Below are 20485 nucleotides of genomic sequence, written 5' to 3' on the forward strand. Positions count from 1 at the left end.
AACGAAAGGCCATTTCCCTCGGATAAATACAGTCATTGTGACTCTGATCATGAAAAAAAAAGGCTGTGAAGGTGTCGGAGCTGTGTGCTGCACGTGGTGACTCTGCATGACGTCTGACTTCCCAGTCTCTACAGGTCTGCCATCCAAGTTTGACACGGATGGACATGAAGGAAACGAGGGGCCTGGTTGACGGCATCATCGACAGATGTGTTGGTTCTGATCGGTAGATGATGCCGTTGGGAGGAACAAGAGAAGCCATTATTCCATTGAAAATGAAGTTGTTTTTACGACTGGATTGTGCAAACCAGTGTGTTCATTCAACAACCCCCCAAAAGGCCACTGGTCCTGTCGTCGTCTGAGGTTAACGGTAGTGGCAGTTTGGGCCTGTAGAGGGCACTGTGTGACCAAGGTGCACCGCCTTTGCTGTCTGTCCCCAGGTGGGAGAGGTGCAGCGTGTCAGGGTGTCCAGCTCGGGGCGTCATTCAGCCGACTGCTTTACACACACAAGAGTGATGTAATGAGTCATGAGTGCATTCACCATATTGTTTGTCGCCTTTTCTTTATTGTGACTTTACTCTACAACTATGACTTCTATTCCTCCAGTCCTTGACTCTATGACTTGACTTACAGAAAGGCTTCTGGGGCAGTTGCCCTCACCGGACTGAAGCTCGACCACAGAGAGCCACATCCGTGCGACATCGACGCTTGAGCCTGGGAGCAGAGAGGAGAATGGCCAGTCACAGAAGTGACCCCCCTGCTGCCAAGTGCACGAGCCAACAAGCTGCTCCCCAGCACGCAAGCTCTGGACCGCCACAGGGAGTCGCTTTTATCTATGCATTATCACATACCTACGAGAACATTCGTAGGTTCGTACGAGGAAAAAAACAGGAGACCACACAAGACAAGACTCACCCGAGTGACTTCCACTTCCTGTTTGTGAGGCATCATCACAGCGACCGTCACACACTCTCATGTCGGCCACTGGCACTTTTGGAAAGGGTTAAGAAAACCTGCGTCTCCGGGTCACGTGGGAGTCATCAGTCGGAGGAGCCGGGCTCTGGTCGCACCTGCTGCTGGCCCAATCAAGCGGAGGAGTCCAGGCCGACCTCTGACCCACGAGAGGGGACCTTCCTGGCACGGATGTGGAGTCTAATGAGGAGGCAGGGCATCAGCTGTGGAGGTGAGCCGGGAGTCAGAGCAGGGCCAGGGGATAAAAACAGGGCTCCCTTCATGCACACTGGCATCACGCTGCAGAAGTTCTGCGTGAGGCATCACAAGTCGTGCTCGTCGTCTCTCCCGGGATGAGAATACTTCTGCTCTGTGTGCTGGCTGTGCTGCTTTGGCCGCGGAGTGAGGAGCGGCTCCTCGTCCAAATCCGAAGGTAAGCAGAACGTGATGCGACGCTCGCAGCACCCTCGGGAGGAAATCTGTTACTCCGACTCCGTCAACCCTCAAATGGAGCTTTCACCTGGTTTGGACAAACACCACTTCCCACCGCTCCAAAGTCCATTCCGGGAGAAAAAGATGGGGGGGGGGGTGTGGAATGGAGATTTTGAAATTGTGGTTGTGACAGGGCTTTCTGTGCTTCTGCTCCCTGGGGATATGGGCTGAGAGTGTGATGTGAGTGCCATGTAGCCACAAAACCAGACACCCCGGCGCTCCACCAGGTGAATTCCACAGCACACATGTCAACTGTGGACCATTTCGGGACAGTGGTGTGGCACGGAAGAACTGGGCAACGGGCTCTAACATGATGCCAGGTGACCTGTGCGTGTCAGCTGTTGTGCTGAAGGGGTGCGCTTTCCAGAAACAGCTTCCACAAGCAGGAAGCTGTTTCCTGTCCTGAATGAGCTGAGGCTGCCTGTATTCCTCGCACTGTGGCGACGGCAGCAGGCAAACAGGGAAGGCACAGCATCGAGACTGCCAACACAGAAAACACTGGAGACACAGAGGCCGGCCAAACATACTGAGACCTCAATGTTGACCACCACACGCATGGCGAATGCATAAGGGGGTGGGGGTCATGAGAGCAAGCTGAGCTTCCACTGTCAGCAGGTGGCGACCGCAGCAGAGGAGGAGGACAGACGACACCGAGATGCAGAACCTCAAGCGACACTCGGACGGCACGTTCAGCAGTGACTTCACGCAGCACCTGGACAAGCTCAAAGCCAGGAACTTTGTGCAGTGGCTGGCCACCAGCAAGAAGGACGGGTGAGTGGACCGTCTGTGGAGGCAGGAGAAAAGTGGCAGATGGGCATTTTGAAATCCAAACCTCCAGTGGCAGTCAGTCCCGCCAAAACACAGCAGACAAGCATGAAGCGCTCGGGGTGCTCGCTGGCGCCCGCTGGACCTGGTTTGTTCAGCAGAGAGAAAAGCGCATTCACATGTCGTCTGCCGCTTCTGCGTTGTAGAGGAAGAAGCAGAGCACGTCCAGGGCAGGACACTTTACTGGCTGGTTCCAAGTCACGGTGAACACAGCTGAACAAACAAGGCAGACAATACAAGAGGAGGCAGGACAGCACGCCATGACACCACCCGCCAGACTGGGACATGTACTGATATATTAGTGCTGTGTTTCAAAACCATTCTGAATCCATTCCTACATCAATTCCATAAAATCGATTCCTAGGTCCAAAGATCGGATTCATTAATTGACCTTTTGACACTTATTCTCCGGGTGAAGTCCAAGGCCTTTGACGACCTCACGAGTCACGTGACGCGACATCACCCAGCGCTCCTTTCCCAGCCATCCACCGGGCCACAACAAATGAAACTCCAGTGAACTTTACCACCAGCGGGTAATTCTGCACGCTCTGTCTAAATAACTGAAGCGATTGCGGGCTTCGTTTGCAAAGATATGTGCCGTCTTCTGTCGCTGAAAACGAGGGCTTCAGGCGGCTAATGAAAGTAACAGAGCCACACTACGTTAAGGTGTCTCGCAAACGTCTGTTATCCCAAACACGCACCAGTCAGTCAGAGAAAAGGTGAAAAGTAAGCTTCAGTCAACAGTCAGGGGGGCATTACAAGTGATGCGTGGACATCTTGGCAATCTTACGCGAGTCTGACAACTCACTACATTGATGACCGTCGGCCGCTGAGAAAGTCTTCCACTGAGGCGTGTTCACGGAAGGATGCCACAGAGGAGCAGGCTAAAACACTGCTGCCCACTTCGACCAAGGTGTCATGGTTCAGAATGGTGACGGCGGAGTGGTGTCCCGGGCCCCGTTTGGAACCAAGTGCACCTGAAGCACAGGGCTTCACTGACACCAGTCCGACACTTTCAGTGTGTGTGACTGTGCCTCTCTCTCTCTCTCGCTCACTCTCCCCCTGCTCTCCCCCCTTCTCTCTCTCTCTCCCCCCTCTCTCTCCCCCCTTCTCTCTCTCTCTCCCCCCTCTCTCTCCCCCCTTCTCTCTCTCCCTCTCCCCCGCTTCTCCCTCTCTCTCTCTCCCCTCCCTCTCTCTCTCCCTCTCCCCCGCTTCTCCCTCTCTCTCTCTCCCCCTCTCTCTCTCCCTCTCCCCCGCTTCTCCCTCTCTCTCTCCCCTCCCTCTCTCTCTCCCTCTCTCTCTCCCCCCTTCTATCTCCCCCCCCTCCCCCCAGGTGTCACGAGGAAGTGTTCCACTTTGCAGCAGAGATCTGACATGGAGGGACGGCGACCACAAGGTTTCCAAGAATCGTTTCACCACTGCAACAGAAGTGACTTTGTCTAATTGGCGTCCGCACAGCTATTTGACATTAAAAGGTTTCAGGACACGGAGACGCTTCTTCTTCTTCTTCTTCTTCTCATGGAGTGGGGAGGCGTGGCTCTGGAGAAGTGGGGCGCTCTCCTCCGTCGTGTTTGGCATGTCTGGAACATCAGCCCCACGCCCCCCACCCCATCCCAACCAGGGTTCATGTATCTGCAATGCAGAGACCCCCCTCCCCCCCTCCCCCCTCCTGACATCCTGACACCTCCATCGGTCATTGATAAATCAATGAATGGGTTTCAGGGGCAGATGGACCAAGCAGCGTCTCGTGCACGTCAGTCTCTTCTCACAAACATCTCAAATCCTGCGAGAAACCCCGTGTTCACTAGCCTCGGCGAACACTCGACCACCAAGCAAAAGTGCCTCACGCTCTCGGATCGTTCTGAAGGAGTAAAGTGTCTTTTCACAAATTCAATAAGGTCATTGTGTGTAAAAGCCGCTCACTTACCACAACAGCACTTTAGGTCCATCAGTCCGCAGGCTCGCCATCATCCCACTGGGAACCACAGGGGTCCGATAAGAGCACGGGCTGGTGACCGCAACCTGGACCAGCCTTTCCTGACGATCCCGCCGAGGAAGCGGAGTTGGGTCCGAACGAAGGTCCCGGGAAGACACCGAAGTTTGCCTTCCAGCCGGTCCTCCCACCAGCAGGGGGCGCTACGGGCGCCAAGAAAGGAGAGTCCCACAGCCGCGATAACTGGAAGGCTGCTTTATTGGTCATAAAAAGGTTCGTGCTCAAATGAAGACAATCGTTCGTATATTCGTACCAAGAGTCCCAGTGCTTTTGTGCAACACACGTCGTTTCCTATTTGCTCTTTTCGCGTCGTGTCTGAATGAGAAAAGCGTGGTTTTTTTTTCTCTGTTAGCAGAAAGAAAATGACGTCAAACCATGCCAGAAAAGAACCTCAGAACGCAACATGGATACAAAAATAAACTTCGGATGGACACAGAAAGACGGAAGGCGAGCTGCTTCTTCTCAAGCTGAGTGGAACACAGAAGAACGAGACGGTTGTCAACACGGAGAAGACGTCATCACCCAACCCCACAAAACTCCTGTCTGTTGTGTCCCGTTTTAGTGCAGCGGCTCCAAATTGGCTGAAAAAGCAGAAAAGGCACATGCCATCGAGTGGACACTCAGAAACCAAAGGTGAGGGTGAGGATGCAGAGCAGGTGGTGAGATCAAGGATGGAGGGCCGCGGCGCCGTGCGCAGTGAGGTGAGACCGTGAGTCAGCGTGATGCGTGTGCTGGGAACATTTTCCTCCTCCAGATCAGGCTACAATCCAGCAGCTCCAGAAACATCCAGCCACGTGTTGCACAGAACTCAAATGTGTCTTTGTTCCACGTATATACATATAGACATATATGTATACATTTATATATATATATATATATTTATATATATATATATATCTGTCGCATTATAGAGCATCTATATTTCATTCAGGTTTCCATCAATCAAGTGAAAAGTGTCTCAGAAAATCCAAAAGGTAACAAATGTGACGAAGCTGGAAGCCGATCTAGGTTATTGGTTCTGTTCTTCTTCTTTTGATTAGTAGTCGTAACATTTTTAAAATTCCATATTTACAAAAAACAAAACACCACAAGCATGCCGATCAAATAAAATGTTATGATACAATATTTATAGTTTCTCTCAAAAAGGTGGTTCAGCGATTGTGCCATCGGAGCCTGCGCTGTACAGTGTACAGTGTTTCTTTTTTTGTCTTTTTACTGTTTTCTGTGAGTCTAAAAAGGTTACATCCAAGATGAACGTGGTACATCGACGCTCTCCTCCTCCTCCTCCGCGCGCGCGCTTCACTGGGAATGTATTTGGTTTTAGTGCAGCAGCCCAACACAGACGTCATCGTGTAAACGGACAGACGGGTTTCTGGTACAGGCAGTGTTCGACACACCGAATGGCATTCAGTGGTGCGAGTAATAGGACCATCACTCCTGTGTAGAAAATGGCAGGAAGACCGGAGGAGCGACCCTCGGCTTTGACACGACAATCACCCACAAAGCTCAAGTACGAGCGTGACCACTGCTGATGATCTAACATGACGACTGTTGACGCCGCGTGATGTTTCAAAGTGAAAACCTGCAGGCATGTGAAGAGACAGCGCAAGCCCGGGTCCGACAGCACACAGTGTTCCGAGGTCCCACAGACGCACGAGGACAGGCCCCACCCGGGGGCTCTCCTCGGCGGGAGGTCCCACCTCTGCCTGGGTCCACGTCCACCTCCCTGATATCATGGACCAAAACCACCAGAATCAACAGTCGAACAGAAGCACGAGCCCTTGGCGGCGAGCCGCCGCTCAGACACATGTGAGCCCGACAAGGCAGTTGGCCACATGGCTGGTTTCGGACGTCCCTCCCGGTGTCCCGGTGGAGAGCATGACGTGAGGCTTCTATCTTCTAAAACTTTGATGAATGGTCACCTGACTACATGGGCGAGTGACAGAAATCCTACAAAACTCCAATTTGGTCCCGTTTTCTCCTCGACGTCAACCGAGCACAGGAAACGCATGTGTGGTGTAGGACATGTCGCGTCCTCGATCCAAAGCGAACCAGGCGGGATGGTGCCTCTGGACCTCAGCCGTCGCTCCGCCGCAGTGTGGCATGTGTCTCGTGGACTATGATTTCTCATGCATGACTCCGGATCAAAACATGCCTTCATGCAAGTCATTTCTATGCATTGAACGAGCACAATTATTATTTATCTGCCTCCTCCAGCCTGGGTCTGAACAATGACAATGACCCTGGTGTAAAAAACAACCAACAGAAAAGTCTTTTCCAGCGTGGGAACAACAAGGATGAGAGGATGAGTGACAGGGGCTGAATGTTTCTCTCTTTTTTTTGCTGCTCGACTCATGTGAGGAGGCGAGCCTACGAAGCGCTAACAAACCAAACATCTGGTCTACAGCTCTGGGTTCCTCCGCGCCTCGCTACTGATTCCTTCGTCGCTGAACTGGCCGTTTTCTTTTGAAAAAACAAGGGCACGCAGCATCAGGCGGAGACAGTTCTGGTGCGACCCCACCTGTGCAGGGTCGTCCCCGGGCCTGGAGCTGTGGTGGATCAGTGGTGGCAGGAATTTCGCTGTTCTCCAAAACACTGGAGGGTTGTGTGCATTTGGCAGTTGGTCCCCAAGTGACATGTGCGGCCAACCGTGTCGGCCCGGCCTGGCGCTCACTTTGCAGCAAAGTTCCACAATAAACTGATTGTGTTTGGTACAGCTGTCTGTGATGACAAAAGAAACCACGTTGCCTCAGTCACTATTCCAGTCTGTAAACATGTTTGTTCTTCTTTTTTTTTTAGTCGCTATAGATCGGGTTTCTACATTTCTTGGAGTGGTGGAGTCGGTGCTTCCAGTCAGGTGAGCCTAACACTTGGATTCCCACTCGTCTTTTTGGTTTTTGTCCTTGTCTTTGCGGGCCCACTCCTCTTTGTTGTCGTCCTGCTTCTCCTTATCTGGCTTGGTCACACTGTCATAGGAGGGCAGCGAGGCTGTGGATGGTGTGCTCTCCTTCTTCTCAGGGTTGGTCCCGCCGTTCTCCAGCTTATTGTTGGTAAAGGTGCGGCGCTTGAAGATAATCCCGCGCCTGATGAGGTGAGCGCGATAGGCGTTCTGGATGATCCTGGCGGAGACATCTTCCTGTTTGCGGCGCAGCGTCGTGGTGATGGGCTCGTACGACACCTTGGAGGGGTTGGCCGCCACGAAGCGCTCCTCCATCTGTTGCCTGAGCATGTCCAGCTCGCCGCTGTCTCCCAGCACTCGCTTGGTGAAGGCAAACAGGATGTCCAGGCAGTGGATGCGGTCGCCGCTCACCATGGGCATGTCCATGGCGATGAGTTCGATGGTGTTGGGCTTGGGCACGCGGAGAGGGTGTTCCAGAGCGTCTGCAAAGTCCGAAAGCTTGGCGAAGGTGATGAACTGAGAGGCAGTGGGATCAAACTTCTCCCAGATTTCGTAAAAGGTCTCAAAGTCGTCCTCGCTCAGAGGGTCAGCGCTCTCCTCCGTGGCCACGCTGAAGTTCTCCAGGATGATGGCGATGTACATGTTCACCACAATCAGGAAGGATATGATGATGTACATGACAAAGAAGAAGATCCCCACCGAGGGGTTTCCGCAGTCGCCCTTCACAGACGTGCCTGGGTTCTCCAGGTTAGGGTCACAGTCGGGGGGGTAGTTGAGGATGGGCAGGAGCAAACCGTCCCAGCCGGCCGACGTGGTGATCATGAACAAGATGATCATGCTGTTGCCGAAGGTCTCAAAATTGTACAGGTCATCGATCCCTGCCCCGTGTTTCACGTAACCAAAGTTTGACATTCCAAAAATGGAGAAGATAAACATGACCAAGAACAGCAGGAGCCCGATGTTGAACAGCGCAGGCAGTGACATCATCAGAGCGAAGAGCAGAGTTCGGATACCTTTGGCTCCTTTGATGAGACGCAGGATTCGACCGATCCGAGCCAGGCGGATCACCCTGAACAAGGTTGGGGATACAAAGTATTTCTCAATGAGGTCGGCCAGGAACATCCCTAGGAGAGCAGGAAGAGATGGGTTTTAGACTCTGAAAACCCGGTGACCACATCAGGGCTCTTCTTTTGTTTTTAACTCACCAACGATGGACAAGATGACCACGACCACGTCGAAGATATTCCAGCCGTTGGTGAAGTAGTAGTGGCGGAGAGCAAAGAGCTTCAGCAGGAATTCCGTGGTGAAGACCACAATGAAGATGAAGTTGACCCAATAGAGGACCAACTCTGTTTCGTCGGACTGATCATCTGTCTCCACCATCATGGTCACCATGTTGAGGCAGATCAAGATCATGATGGAGATGTCGAAGACTTGCTGGGTGACAAAGTCGAAGACCATTCCTTGGATTTTGTTCTGAGAAGACAGATGTGAAGAATTTGAGCCCACATCCATCAGGACTCAGGAGTCATAGCAGAGAGCAAAGTGTGCACTGGACCTGTGGACGTGGGATGGGCTTCTGGGGTTTTTTGGAGCCCAGCTTTTTCATGGCGTTGTAGTACTTCTTCTGTTCTTCTGTCATGAAGATATCCTGACCTCCAAAGTGAAAAGGACAAAGGAGATCTGGTCATAATCCTACTCGTCTGAAGACACCGTGTCCTTCAGATGGAAAATCTCTTATCTTTTTCTTCTGCTGGTTGAAGTTGTCGATGATCACACCGATGAAGAGGTTGAGCGTGAAGAATGAGCCAAAGATGATGAAAACAACAAAGTAGATGTACATGTAGATGTTGACTTCGTAGTCCGGCTGATCCTCCACCTGGAGCGTGACACAAGAGCGACAGTGTCAGAGGACTTCCTGGGAGTCATTTGCACCGGTCCAACTTCCAGTCGCGACCCTAGAAGTCAAGACGCCCTCACCTGTTTTCTGAGCGATAAATTCACAGGTGAAAGGTTGTGTTGCGTTCACACAACTCTCGAGATTCCTCGCTTATTCAGAGCACTGTGTGCTCATTTGCGTTTCGGACCAAGGTCCTCCTCAGAGCAATAAGCTGACAAGTCAGTCATCCAAAGACACCCACCTCTCTGGAGTCCACAGCTGCGTACATGATGTCCATCCAACCTTTGAACGTTGCCTGGAAAAGAACATTGTTGTAATCCTCAAAACAGAGCAAAAAGGTGTGGAGTCCAAGCGAGAGTCTCACCACTTGCAGGAGAGCCAGGTAACCAGCACCGACATTGTCAAAGTTGATCTTGACGTTCTTCCAGCGGACCTCGGTGTTGTTCTCGTGAATGAGTGCTTCACACTGGGTCTTGTTGTTGACCACATCCACCGGAAAGTATTCCTCTGATGTCTCATTGAAACAGAAGTAGTACTTGCCGGCGAACAAGTTGACGCCCATGATACTAAAAATCAGCCAAAAGATGAGGCAAACCAGCAACACATTCATAATGGAGGGGATGGCGCCCACCAAGGCGTTGACTACCACCTAGACCAGAGCAGGGGAGAAAGACCAGTGTGAGAGTCCAGAAACAAGGACGGCGACATTTCAAAACAAACCAGACACTTCAGAATGGGATGGCATCTCATATCCCTCGTGCTCAGTTGAACCTTTCCGTGACGCAAAACTGACCTGAGCTTGGCGGAGATTCTCAACAATCCCCCCCCTCACATTGGTCTTTCTTAACTTACTGCACGGTGTCTGCTGTGCTTCCAACGCCAGCATTGAATCCAGCTCAGGGGGGTGAATGTCCACTATTCTTTTCTTGACAACTAAGGGACTTGAACGCCGCGATACATATTTGTATGAGGAAAACTGCCGTCGCATGACGCAGTCTTCGCAGATATCTCCTGAGCTCACGCGGTTGTCCTACCATTCTGAAGTGTTGGCTCTTTAAACCCACCATAAGCGTAAATCTCATTCAAACCCCAGTCATGTGATACAAGTGAGTCAAGTTCATGTCCATCTTCAAATCCGGACAGCATCAAGCGCAGTGATGGGCTCAGCCGACCAGCAGCTCTCAGGCAGACAGCTGAGCATGCACGTCTGTGGTTCAGCCATTTTCCTCCTCGGTCCTCCACGCCGCCGCCATCACGCAACTTCACAATCGTGTGGGTTACACGGCAAAATTGTTGGACGTGCTCTCGGCTTCAACGTGTGTGAATGTTGCTCTCAGTGTCAGGACTCTATGTCCTGGAGCAATGACGCTGCAGACGCTGGGCCCGGAGGAAAATGGCTCTCGAAAATGCATGTGTGCATCTGCAGTTATAGTACATGCGTGTTACATGACATTGTGCAAACTCAAGAACCGCTGGGGTCAATAAACAAAGAGATAGAGAACTGTGTGGATGGAGAGATGGCAGCTACTGAGCTTCCTCCAATTGGCTGGAAAAACTAGCAAGCATATGTGAGACACTAGGAAGAGACCATATTGAGAAAACATTGACGGAATGAAGGGCTCCCCACTCTCACGACCCGTTGTAGCTGTTGCTTGAAGAATGATGCCATCCCTCCATCCAAGCTCTTCTCTATTCACTTATTTATTGTGTTGACTTCAGATTCTACTGTTCTCAGTCCAAACAAAAACGGCCTCCAAACTGATCCAAGCCAAACTTTTCCAAATACAGCAGACCCATTTGGTCGCCCCTCTTCTCCCTCACAGCCACGGAACATTCATAGAAACGAGGGCTGATGGGTAATGGAGACGTTAGCTTCCCAAGTCCAAGGTCTAATTGGAATGCTGAGTCTCATTCTGCCGATGAACAAATGTTCCTCCCCAGGACACTGAACTAGAATGACTGTCTCGTCCCCCCGGTCGTCATTTCAGGCTCCAGCGCCGGGCGGTACGGTCGCCACTTCACTTCCTATCTTTTGGCAGCACTAAGATGGGGCACTCCTCGGAGGGCAGCGGCGGGACCCTCCACAGAAGGAGATCCACTTGGATCCAACTGCCCACTTTCAGAAGTTCTACTGGGAGCGACATCTGGCCAAGCACCGCGATCCTGTCGGAACAGGGAGTCAGTGCAAGACGACTTGGCTTCAGTTTTTATCACACAGGTGTCATTCAAGTGAATGCCAACTCTACAAATGAATTGCGGTTCTGAAAAAAGGGTTGGCCCATACCGCCCGACACTTGACGACACATTCTCAGATAACTAAAGCCAGGAACGTCGGCCGACCTCCGACCTCATCCTGACAATGAACAGGGCCTGTTGCAACTTACGAGTGGCGCTGGGAGGGAACAGGACGCAGCATTCAGTCACACAGAGGACGACAGAATGGCAGCCAGCCCGATTTGCTGAGCTCCTGCCTGCTTTCCGAGAACTCAAACGGATTGTGCAGTCTTCAAACAATTCCTATAAACAAAATCTGGTTGGCAGAAGCTCCACAAATACTTTCCTCCCCGAGCCACAGAGTGCAGTCCCTGATGCTCAATGATCCCAGGCAAGCGGGAGACACGGCCCAATCCAGTCTAAACTGGGCCGAAATGGAGTCGTGAGGAGAGTCGGGAGGGTGGAGCGTGGGAAGGCGGGTGGAGTGGGAGTTGCACAGATGGGACTAACGTGGGCTTTAAGTAGAGAAAAGCTCAAACTAGAAGACAAAGAAACCAGTCCAAGAGTATTCAGAGATGAGAGGAATAGTAGGAGGAGACAAACAGGAGGCCTTCAGGTAACAACAGCCCGATGCAACCTCTTGCGATGACCAGTCGCACACAGAAGCCCAATTGCTCTCGACTTTCTGCCGAAGCAGGGAAACCCAATTGATCCATTTCAGCTGGTGTGACTGGTCGCACAGAAGGTTGTTGTGGCTTCTTGGTTCCTGCTGGTTGTTCTGGATGCATCGAGGGATGGGGTGGGGTGGGGTGGGGTGTGGGAGAGGGTCAGTGGTCGATCGCCAGGTCACATGAAGAGCTACCATTGATCAAGATGTTGTATGAGATGGCATGTACAGCTGCTTGGCTGCGACTTTGGCCAATTAAAAAAAGACATTCTGATGAGCACATCAGCTTCCCAGCAGTTCACTGGTGTGATGAGGCAGCTTCAGAAGCATTGAGAGAAATTGGTGGGTCATTTTCAGTCAAAAGACTTGGATTCAATTGACGAATGTAAATGGAGGCAGAAGCTAAAGAGGCTGTGAGCTGCATCATGACGTGACTGGTGCAAAGAAATGGCAGAGAGCTGCACATGGAGAGGTGAAATCGGAGTGTTTTGCTTTCTTTATAAAACAAGAAAAAAAAACCAAAAACAACCCCCCGTCCCCAAAGGTTTGGACTTTTTTGTCATCCTAGTTTGTTCTTGCTTTTGAAAGATCAGATCTAGCATGCTTGAAATTGTAGAATGGGCATGCGGAAGGATCAGCTGCTTAGCTTTGGATCTTACCCTCATCCCTTCAAAACGTGACAAGGCTCTGAGGGGTCTCAAGGCTCTTAGTGTCCTTAGTGATTTAATGGGCCCTAGATCGGAGTAGCCCAGCGCATTAGCTACAAGGCTGACTATAGACACCTGAACAAAAACAGAGAAGCAAAAGAGGTTCCAGACTGTTAGAGGAGAGAACGTTCACTAGGGAAGAGTCGGCCCGGCTGAAGCGACACACAGACATCTATTGGCGTGCAGGCATGTATCCCAATACATGCCTGCACGCTCAGAGACAAGGTCATGGCTTAGTATCGCTCGTATGCCTGGACGCTTTAGTAGCAGTCGGCCGTAAGGGGGTTATTTTGGGGGGCGCTTGAAGAGAGGTGAAAAGTCCTTTGAACCTGCAGAGAAATGTGTGGTTGAGAGAGAGGAGATAGAGACATAAGGCTGAGATCGAGGGTCAATAGACAGAAACATTTCCGAGGTGGTCTTCAAACACACAAGCAAGAGGGGCTGGCTGAGGTCAAGGAGCGGAGGTGGGGGGGGAGAGAGAGAGGTTACTCTGCAGAAGTGGACAAAAACCCAACAGACTTGAGAGCCTTACCCTTGCCCCTCTAACATTGTCTCTCCGTGTGGCTGTCGGGCTCAGGCAATAAATCCCAAACAATTTAAGACAGACAAACTAAGGGGACCTAAGAGAAAGAATACAGGTCAACATGTACAAGAGTGTCAATTCACATTGTCCTTTTCAAACATGACGTCGAACACTTTATGGAAAGTCACAGTCACATGACCATCACACACACACACACACGGGGTTGATGGGATACATAGTTCTTTGAACTGGGTGGCACTTAGAGGACAGAAGAACACACAGAACATTTGGGTATCACAAAACAGCCCATGTCAGAAAGAGATCCTCAAAGAAACTGGTGCTTCCAAGTTGAATGGTTTCTTCTGGCAACACAAGGTTCCCAAGCCCCTGTCCGACTACAGAGTGCACCACGTCAACCTTCTGCGGGCGCGTGAAGCGAAGAGGAAATGGATGGTTGCGGCTGTGCGGTCAATAAGATGCGCTAATGCTTCTTCAGGAAGTGCAGGAATGACGTCACCTCCAGACACAAATGGGAAGATGGGTGTGCTTGAAGGACGTGTTGAGTGAAGAGGGAGCCAGGAGCCAGGATGATGGAGGAAGCACCAGTTTCTCTCAGAGGAGGGATGGCGACACGAGTAGTGGCTTCAACGCTTACCAGGGCCACTCCAGGATTGTCGGAGGCAAAATCTTTATCTGGCCACATGCCATTCACGAGACACCATTTCGCTTCAGCCTCGCAGGCGGAAGCAGGGATTAGAGGTGTTCCAAGACGAAACAAGTCATGGGCATTGGGGCGGATCAATAGTGAACGATGGTGAATAGCGAAGCCCGTAGAGATGCCACCATCACTGCCAACAGTTCTGGCATGAAGATAAAGATTTTGCCTTCGTCTAATCTACAGTTTTGGGGAGATATGTCACCTTCAGCCTGACCCTTTGGTGTGCCCCTCTGTGGGGTGCTGGCTGCTGCCCCCGCTGGGCAGGCTGTGTAGGCTTGATCTCTGAGCCAGACCTTCCCACAATGAAACTTCTGCAGGACCACTGACATCTGGAGCTGTGATCCGAGGATGGCGACAGAAAAAAGCAACCAAAAACAAAGAAAATGATCAAAATAATCTGGAATGAAAAGGCGAATGAGAAGCGACTGCATTGACAAGCTCACGGCCCTGGCTTACTCCTATGCTTTTAGAATCTCGTCCGATGGAAAAAACAAAGCGATGGAGAGTCTACGATGAACAAAGGGAAACGATACATGAACAGAGGAGAACTGAACGGAATCACAAGATGCAGGCCTTTGAATGATGGTGCCCCTCACAACCTCCTCACTGATGCCAGGTCAGTGGAAAGACCACAGGATGACCGTAAAAAGGGGTCGACCATACTTACCGCGGACGCCTGCTACCACCATCATTACATCTCAGCACAACATCACCACAGTCCTGACATTGTTAGGGGGTGAGGGACGGGGGGCGGGGGGGGGGGGGGTCGGGGTGGAGGCTCAGCCCTGATGTCATGTGACAGAAGAGCCCACAGAGGATGAATTCTCTGCCAAATCTGCCACCAGGAAGCTTCTTCAACACAGGTGCAGGAGATACCCTGGCGCTGTTCGGTCACTTATCCTTCTCAGATCTAACTCACTCACTCACTCACTCCAGCTGTGGACTAAAGGCTTCTTTCTCGATGATCATTCTTAGTGCAGATCAAAGAGCTGAACCAGCTGCAGTGTGTCATGAGGACGGGTTCCTCAGCTGCCTTTTGGCAAGCTGCTCGGGAATGGAACATCCTGTACGCTCTGCTCTGACCTCCACTCACAACATGGCATGCTGTGGTCAGATTGTCTGACTGGCACGTGTAAGAAAATGCCGATCTTCTATAGGGTCATCCGGGGGGAGGGGGGGGTCACAGGGGGGAACACACTGAACTCCGGCCACAGACTGGAGTCCGTTCACAGGGTCGGTCAGAGGCGCTTGACACTGTGGAGAGGCAGTTAGCTCAAGATGAAGGAACTCCAGGGAACGTCTGTCTGCATCTTTGCTGGTTCACAAGCTGCTGAACTCTTTCGAAGCCAAATGAATGAACGAACGTCTGCGAGTCTACGTTGCAGTGAGACGTTCCCTGAGCCGAGCCTTCACACTTGACGAGGAGCAGAGAAGTACGAAGAGAAAGGACAAAGGTCAGAGACAGAGACAGATTCACAGAGGCACAAGTTCAGAACGATTCATAGCTCTGAGCGTGACTGGAATTTGACACGGATACGTCGATGCTTGTCGGAAACTTGAAGATGAAACTGAATTTAAGCTTCAGATTTCCTCCCTGACTGAAACCAGCGCAATGCTTATCTGACTGGTATAAAGGCCGAAGAAAAACTAACTTGTCAAAGGGACCGTTCTGCATATTCCAGCAGCTCAGAGTGACCAGTCGGAATATCACCAGGTGACTCGGCATACCTGCTAAATCATCGTCCCAACAGCCGAGTTGAAGGCAAATCATCGATCTATTTCACATCCTGCTGACCACAACCAGGGTCGGAGGAAGACGCCATCTCTCAGCTTCATCCTCACTAAAAGGCGGTTGGACATGCGTCTTCCACCGCTGCCTTGTCGCAGCAGCAGGATGTGGTTCTGTACTTTGCTAGTTTGCTCGAACCACACTTACATCCACAATGAAGAAGTCCAGCCAACACCAGGCGTTGGTGAAGTACTTGACAAATCCGTAGGCCACCCACTTCAGCAACATCTCCAGGATGAAGATGTAGGTGAAAACTCTGTCGGCATATTCTAGAATCACACGGATCGTCTTCCTCTGCTCGATGTAGACGTCCTCAAAAGCCTGAAGACGACAATACAACAGTCAACAGCACTGCATCGGCAGTCGACAGATCCCGTGAGCTGGGGCTCCTCACCAGTGCTCCGCTGCTCAGGAGGATCATGAAAATGATGAGGGTCTCAAACCAGTTGTGCTCAACAATCAGATAGCAAGTTTTCCTCAGGAACCACCAGCTCTTGCCCCAGCCCATGGTGATGTCCACGTCACAGCACTTGTACTTGGCCACACACGCTAGGAACAGGAGTCAGAGCTGTCAAGCCTCGCTCAACAAGCAGAGCCTTAGCCTCTGCAGTAGCAGCTGCCACCACACTGCAGAGAAATCAACCCAGTTCTGGGGGCAGCGGGAGATCTGGTCTCACCATCAGTCCAGCAGGGGTCTGGTTCCATGTACTCCTCCACTGTCTCCACCACCACCACCTCCTCCACATCTGGCTTGATGTCGATCGTGCTGCCCTCTGAAGAGCTGGTGTCGTCCAGCTGCAGAGACAACACTCTCTCAACACATCTCGTTGTCAAGACACGGAACAGAACATAGTTTGGATTACCAGTCATCTCATTTGAGACTTTCGGATTCCAAACTGCAACTTAGCAAATGAGTGTACAGATTTGCTAAAAAAAAATTGAGTGATTTAGAGAATTTGTGATGAATGTGTAATGGTGCAAGAATATAGGCCAGAAGGAGCCACGTTCTTCCATGTGAATGAATGTGGTCTATGACTGAATCCAATGATGGAGCCACACGTCCATTTAAACAAGACAATATTGTCTCTCCTGCATCAGTTTGACAAGAAACCACCATGGTGGCTGTATTCAAGTCTTGACATCACCTGAGTTCAACTCAAGCTCTTTTCATGTCTTGGTCATATTTGAAGTCCATCCAGAGTGGTGGAAACCCTGGACCTTGTGCAGTGAAAAACCTCCCTGAACCAAAGCAAACAGATGCTTTAGTTTGCTTTGGTTCAGGGAGGATTCCTCCATGTTTGTTGTTGTTGTTCTCATCCCAGCTGCATCAGTGGCATCAGTGGAGCAGGAACTCCTGCACTGACAAAGCTTCCCTGCTGTCTGGAGAGCACACTGTTCAATTGAATTGAATTGAATTGAATTTTTGTTAAAGTCCCAGTTCTGCTTTATAAAGATGCAATCTCATGTGAACATGTTTAAACAAAGAGGAAACATCGAAACAAACGGATCACACTTCATGGAGATGGTCTTGAATGCCACGGTTTCCGCCATGTTATTCCTGGAAAATCCCCAAAGAAACATCCGGTCATGACTGAAGTCATGCATTCCGGCCGGACATATGAAAAGACATACAGCTTGGATTGGTGGCAGATTTACTTCTCATGAAAACAAACTGGCGTTTTTGCTGTCACCAATTCAGTAAGGGATATAAAGTTCCCCTCTGTTTCTCTGTCACATCTTGTTTGAACGTGGGGATGGGTGACATGTCAGGACGAGCTGTGAAATGCCACTGATACCACTGGCTTAGACACTGACCTCCTTGCTGTTCTCGTTGTCAGACTCGCTGCTGAAGTCCTCGGTGTTCAGGTTCTCGAAGTCAGACTCTCCCACGGCGATGGGCACGCAGACGGTCAAGTTGGGATTGTGGATGAATGACATGTGATCCTCGTCGATCATGTATTTCCCAACACTGCTGCCGATCCCACTGGTGGTTCCGTTGCCATTCTTGGCATAGTCCAGGTCGCGGTTAATGTCGACCCCCGTGTGGTTGGCGATGCAGTTCAGCTTCTTGTCGTACATGTCGTCCAGAGGCTTCTGCTCGTCCTCCATTGGAGGCTTCCTCAGGAGACTGGCGACCAGGATCCGAACCTTGCTTTTGATCCAGGCGATCCCTTTGTTGATACGCATGACGGAGATCTGGAGGTTGTTCGGCTCGCCGTCGTCATCCGTCGCCGCCAGGTTGTCTGCACTGAATGAGCTCAGCAGCAAGGCAAGGAACAGGTTCAACACCTGCAGAGACATGACTATTCAGCCCGTCACTTTAGACAAACAACCTTGTATCAGACCTATTCATGGTTTTGTCTGTAAAACCTCTCCCCCCGTCACAGATCCAGTGGAGCATTACTGCAACAATAGGTCTCTGTTAGAGATGAGATAAGCTTTTGTCGTTCATATTTGGTCTGAATGTTTTCGCGTGTTTCTCTCTCAAAGAATGCTTGGATGACGGAGAACGTTTTATTCTAACAGTGTTAGAATATGGCTGGTGTTGCCAGTTTTGATGATGCCCCTAATGTGGCTCTGTTAAATCTGGCAGTGAGACTGCATTACACCTTAAAGCATTGTACACAGTCCCACAGAAGACATAAGGGAAACTGAGGTTCACAACAGCAGCAGCAGCAGCTTTCAACAAAGTCTTGCTGTACACAGAAACAAACGACTTACCACCAGGTTCCCGATGACCATGACCATCATGAAGACGATGAGGCACATGGCCTGACCCGCCACCTCCATGCAGTCCCACATGGTCTCGATCCACTCTCCACAGAGGACCCGGAAGACGATGAGGAAGGAGTGGAAGAAGTCGTTCATGTGCCAGCGCGGCAGCTCGCAGTCGGCGTTGATCTTGCATACACAGTCTTTGTAGCTTTTCCCAAACAGTTGCATGCCCACCACAGCAAAGATGAAGACGATGATGGCCAGGACCAGGGTCAGGTTTCCCAGCGCTCCCACAGAATTACCGATGATCTTGATCAACATGTTGAGAGTCGGCCAGGACTTTGCTAGCTTGAAAACTCGCAGCTGCAGAGGGACGTGCAAATATTCTCTCAGTAAAACAGACATACCTCTCTCTCTCTCTCTCTATATATATATATATATAAATGAAATCTATGTCTTGGTTTTGTAAACGACTGTGTAAAGTGAGGAACTGACCTGCAGCATCAATAACTGCGCGCTTCCCTGCCGCGAGTGTCGTAACTCGCGAGATGTGAATAACTGAGATTACGCAATGGCCAAGCTACAGCTGCAAAGGGGTTAAGAATCTACTCATTTTGATCATATTCGGCAAAATTATCGGGCAGAAACACCTTTTTCAACGGCAAGCCATGTGATGACGCTGCGAGTAGGGCTTTTACAGCCACTAATGATGGGACATTGTTCACGCTTTGCACACTCCTGGCTGAGCTTCTGCTGTTCCAGTGTTCACCCGCGGGTCATCTAAGCCATAGCCCGCCCGACCACACCGCTGCCTGGGGTCTCACTACGCACCTCACTCAATTCAAAATGGTTGACACACCAGTTATGGCAATGAGACACGACGATCAGCGGATCAGCACAAAGGTTTTTACCAGTCGGAAGGAGCGCAGCACCGACAGACCCTCCACGTCAGCCAGAGCCAGTTCCACTAAACTCAGAGTCACAATGAAGCCGTCGAAACAGTTCCAGGCCTCCTGGAAGTAGTAGTAGGGATCCATGGCCACCAGTTTGAAGAGCATCTCTCCAGCAAAGATCCCCGTGAAGACCTGCAGGAAGAGAGCCAACAGTCAGCTGGCCTGAAGTCACGATGCCCACCAACAACTTGCCATGATACAAGTTGCAGGCATCAGGGTGGTGAGAAAACAGCAATAGAAGAATTGTCATGTTGTTCAGAGCATCTACTTCCTGTTTTGGCCCGTGTTGCTCTTCCTGACACGCGGCGGTCAGGTTAATTCACCACTCGCATCTATACATCTTTATATCCCACGACAAATGACGTCTGTGGCCGATACAGCCACCGTCATCCAACCGCGACACACCCAGTCAAGCTTGAGAGCTCTGTAGAAAAGCTCATGACTAAAGCTGTACCACGGCGTGAGGATCACCTGGCTCACTGTGGGACGTCCGGAGCCTGACATGGCTCACGATTCTCTCTCGCACATGCTCAGAGAAACGCCAGGATGAATGGCCAGAAATGATGAGCTAAAACAAGTCCCGGCTCTGCAAGCAAGAGGGCATTGTAGGCGTGGCCATCGACATATCGAGTGAGCAAGCCTTCGCTACAATGCCTCAGATGACAAACAACCAATATGTTGTTCCCGTCATTCCCTCACTCAGGTTTGTGACAGTAAGCGAAGGGCATTTGGGCTCCTTTCAGCCCGAACTTGGCATGGAGAGAGCACCCTAAACTAGCAGAGGTACGGGGTGCTCCGACAGCAGCATTTTCCTGAGAACAGAGGAACGTCCACTCACCAGGTTACCCACAGACAGCATGTGCTCAAAGTCGGGGGTCATGGGGTAGTGCTCCATGGCCATGAACAGAGTGTTGAGCACGATACAGATGGTGATGGCCAGGTCCACAAACGGGTCCATCACAATCAGGTTGACTATCTCCTTAATCCTCAGCCACATGGGGGAGCACTCCCAAATCAGGAAAGTGTTAGAAAACTTATACCAGCACGGTGGACACTTGCGCTGGGACTCCTCCAGTTCTGAGGACATATGGCAGGTCAGAGGTCAAACACAAGGCACTGCTGCAGCTCAACAACAGGCATGC

At 51.0% G+C, this 20485-nt stretch overlaps 2 protein-coding genes across 11 annotated transcripts in view; one reads left to right on the forward strand and one right to left on the reverse strand.

The window, feature by feature from the left end:
- Nucleotides 1–1220: 1220 nt before the first annotated feature.
- On the forward strand, nt 1221–3714 carry LOC128750166 (glucagon-1-like). The gene is made up of 3 exons (XM_053850478.1): nt 1221–1381; nt 2053–2211; nt 3599–3714. Exons 1-3 carry the CDS (start codon nt 1302–1304, stop codon nt 3636–3638), a joined length of 279 nt encoding a protein of 92 aa, XP_053706453.1. The 5' UTR covers nt 1221–1301; the 3' UTR covers nt 3639–3714.
- A 724-nt stretch (nt 3715–4438) lies between these two features.
- The window catches only part of scn8aa (sodium channel, voltage gated, type VIII, alpha subunit a), a 28669-nt gene continuing 12622 nt past the window's right edge, over nt 4439–20485 (reverse strand). For 6 of the 10 annotated variants that reach the window (XM_053850444.1, XM_053850446.1, XM_053850449.1 and 3 more), the window contains exons 14-27: nt 20182–20420; nt 19302–19475; nt 18397–18753; nt 17491–17964; nt 16353–16470; nt 16070–16224; nt 15823–15996; nt 12598–12720; nt 9422–9706; nt 9299–9352; nt 8899–9036; nt 8716–8820; nt 8363–8633; nt 4439–8281 (exon numbers count right to left, since the gene is read on the reverse strand). In XM_053850444.1, coding sequence (XP_053706419.1) covers nt 7122–8281; nt 8363–8633; nt 8716–8820; nt 8899–9036; nt 9299–9352; nt 9422–9706; nt 12598–12720; nt 15823–15996; nt 16070–16224; nt 16353–16470; nt 17491–17964; nt 18397–18753; nt 19302–19475; nt 20182–20420 — 3827 coding nt within the window. In that variant the 3' untranslated portion in view covers nt 4439–7121. The remainder of the gene's footprint in view (nt 8282–8362; nt 8634–8715; nt 8821–8898; nt 9037–9298; nt 9353–9421; nt 9707–12597; nt 12721–15822; nt 15997–16069; nt 16225–16352; nt 16471–17490; nt 17965–18396; nt 18754–19301; nt 19476–20181; nt 20421–20485) is intronic. The other 4 variants (XM_053850451.1, XM_053850454.1, XM_053850453.1 and 1 more) reach the window with 2 other exon arrangements.

Source organism: Synchiropus splendidus, chromosome 18 (genome assembly GCF_027744825.2).
Source record: "Synchiropus splendidus isolate RoL2022-P1 chromosome 18, RoL_Sspl_1.0, whole genome shotgun sequence".
Taxonomy (NCBI): Eukaryota; Metazoa; Chordata; class Actinopteri; order Syngnathiformes; family Callionymidae; genus Synchiropus; species Synchiropus splendidus.

Bases quoted from the DNA above. Each gene is read 5' to 3' on its own strand.
- LOC128750166 (XM_053850478.1), top strand. From the start codon at position 1,302: ATGAGAATACTTCTGCTCTGTGTGCTGGCTGTGCTGCTTTGGCCGCGG. The intron at 1,382-2,052 runs GTAAGCAGAACG...TTCCACTGTCAG, and splicing joins CTCCTCGTCCAAATCCGAAG to CAGGTGGCGACCGCAGCAGA. The intron at 2,212-3,598 runs GTGAGTGGACCG...CCCTCCCCCCAG, and splicing joins GCCACCAGCAAGAAGGACGG to GTGTCACGAGGAAGTGTTCC.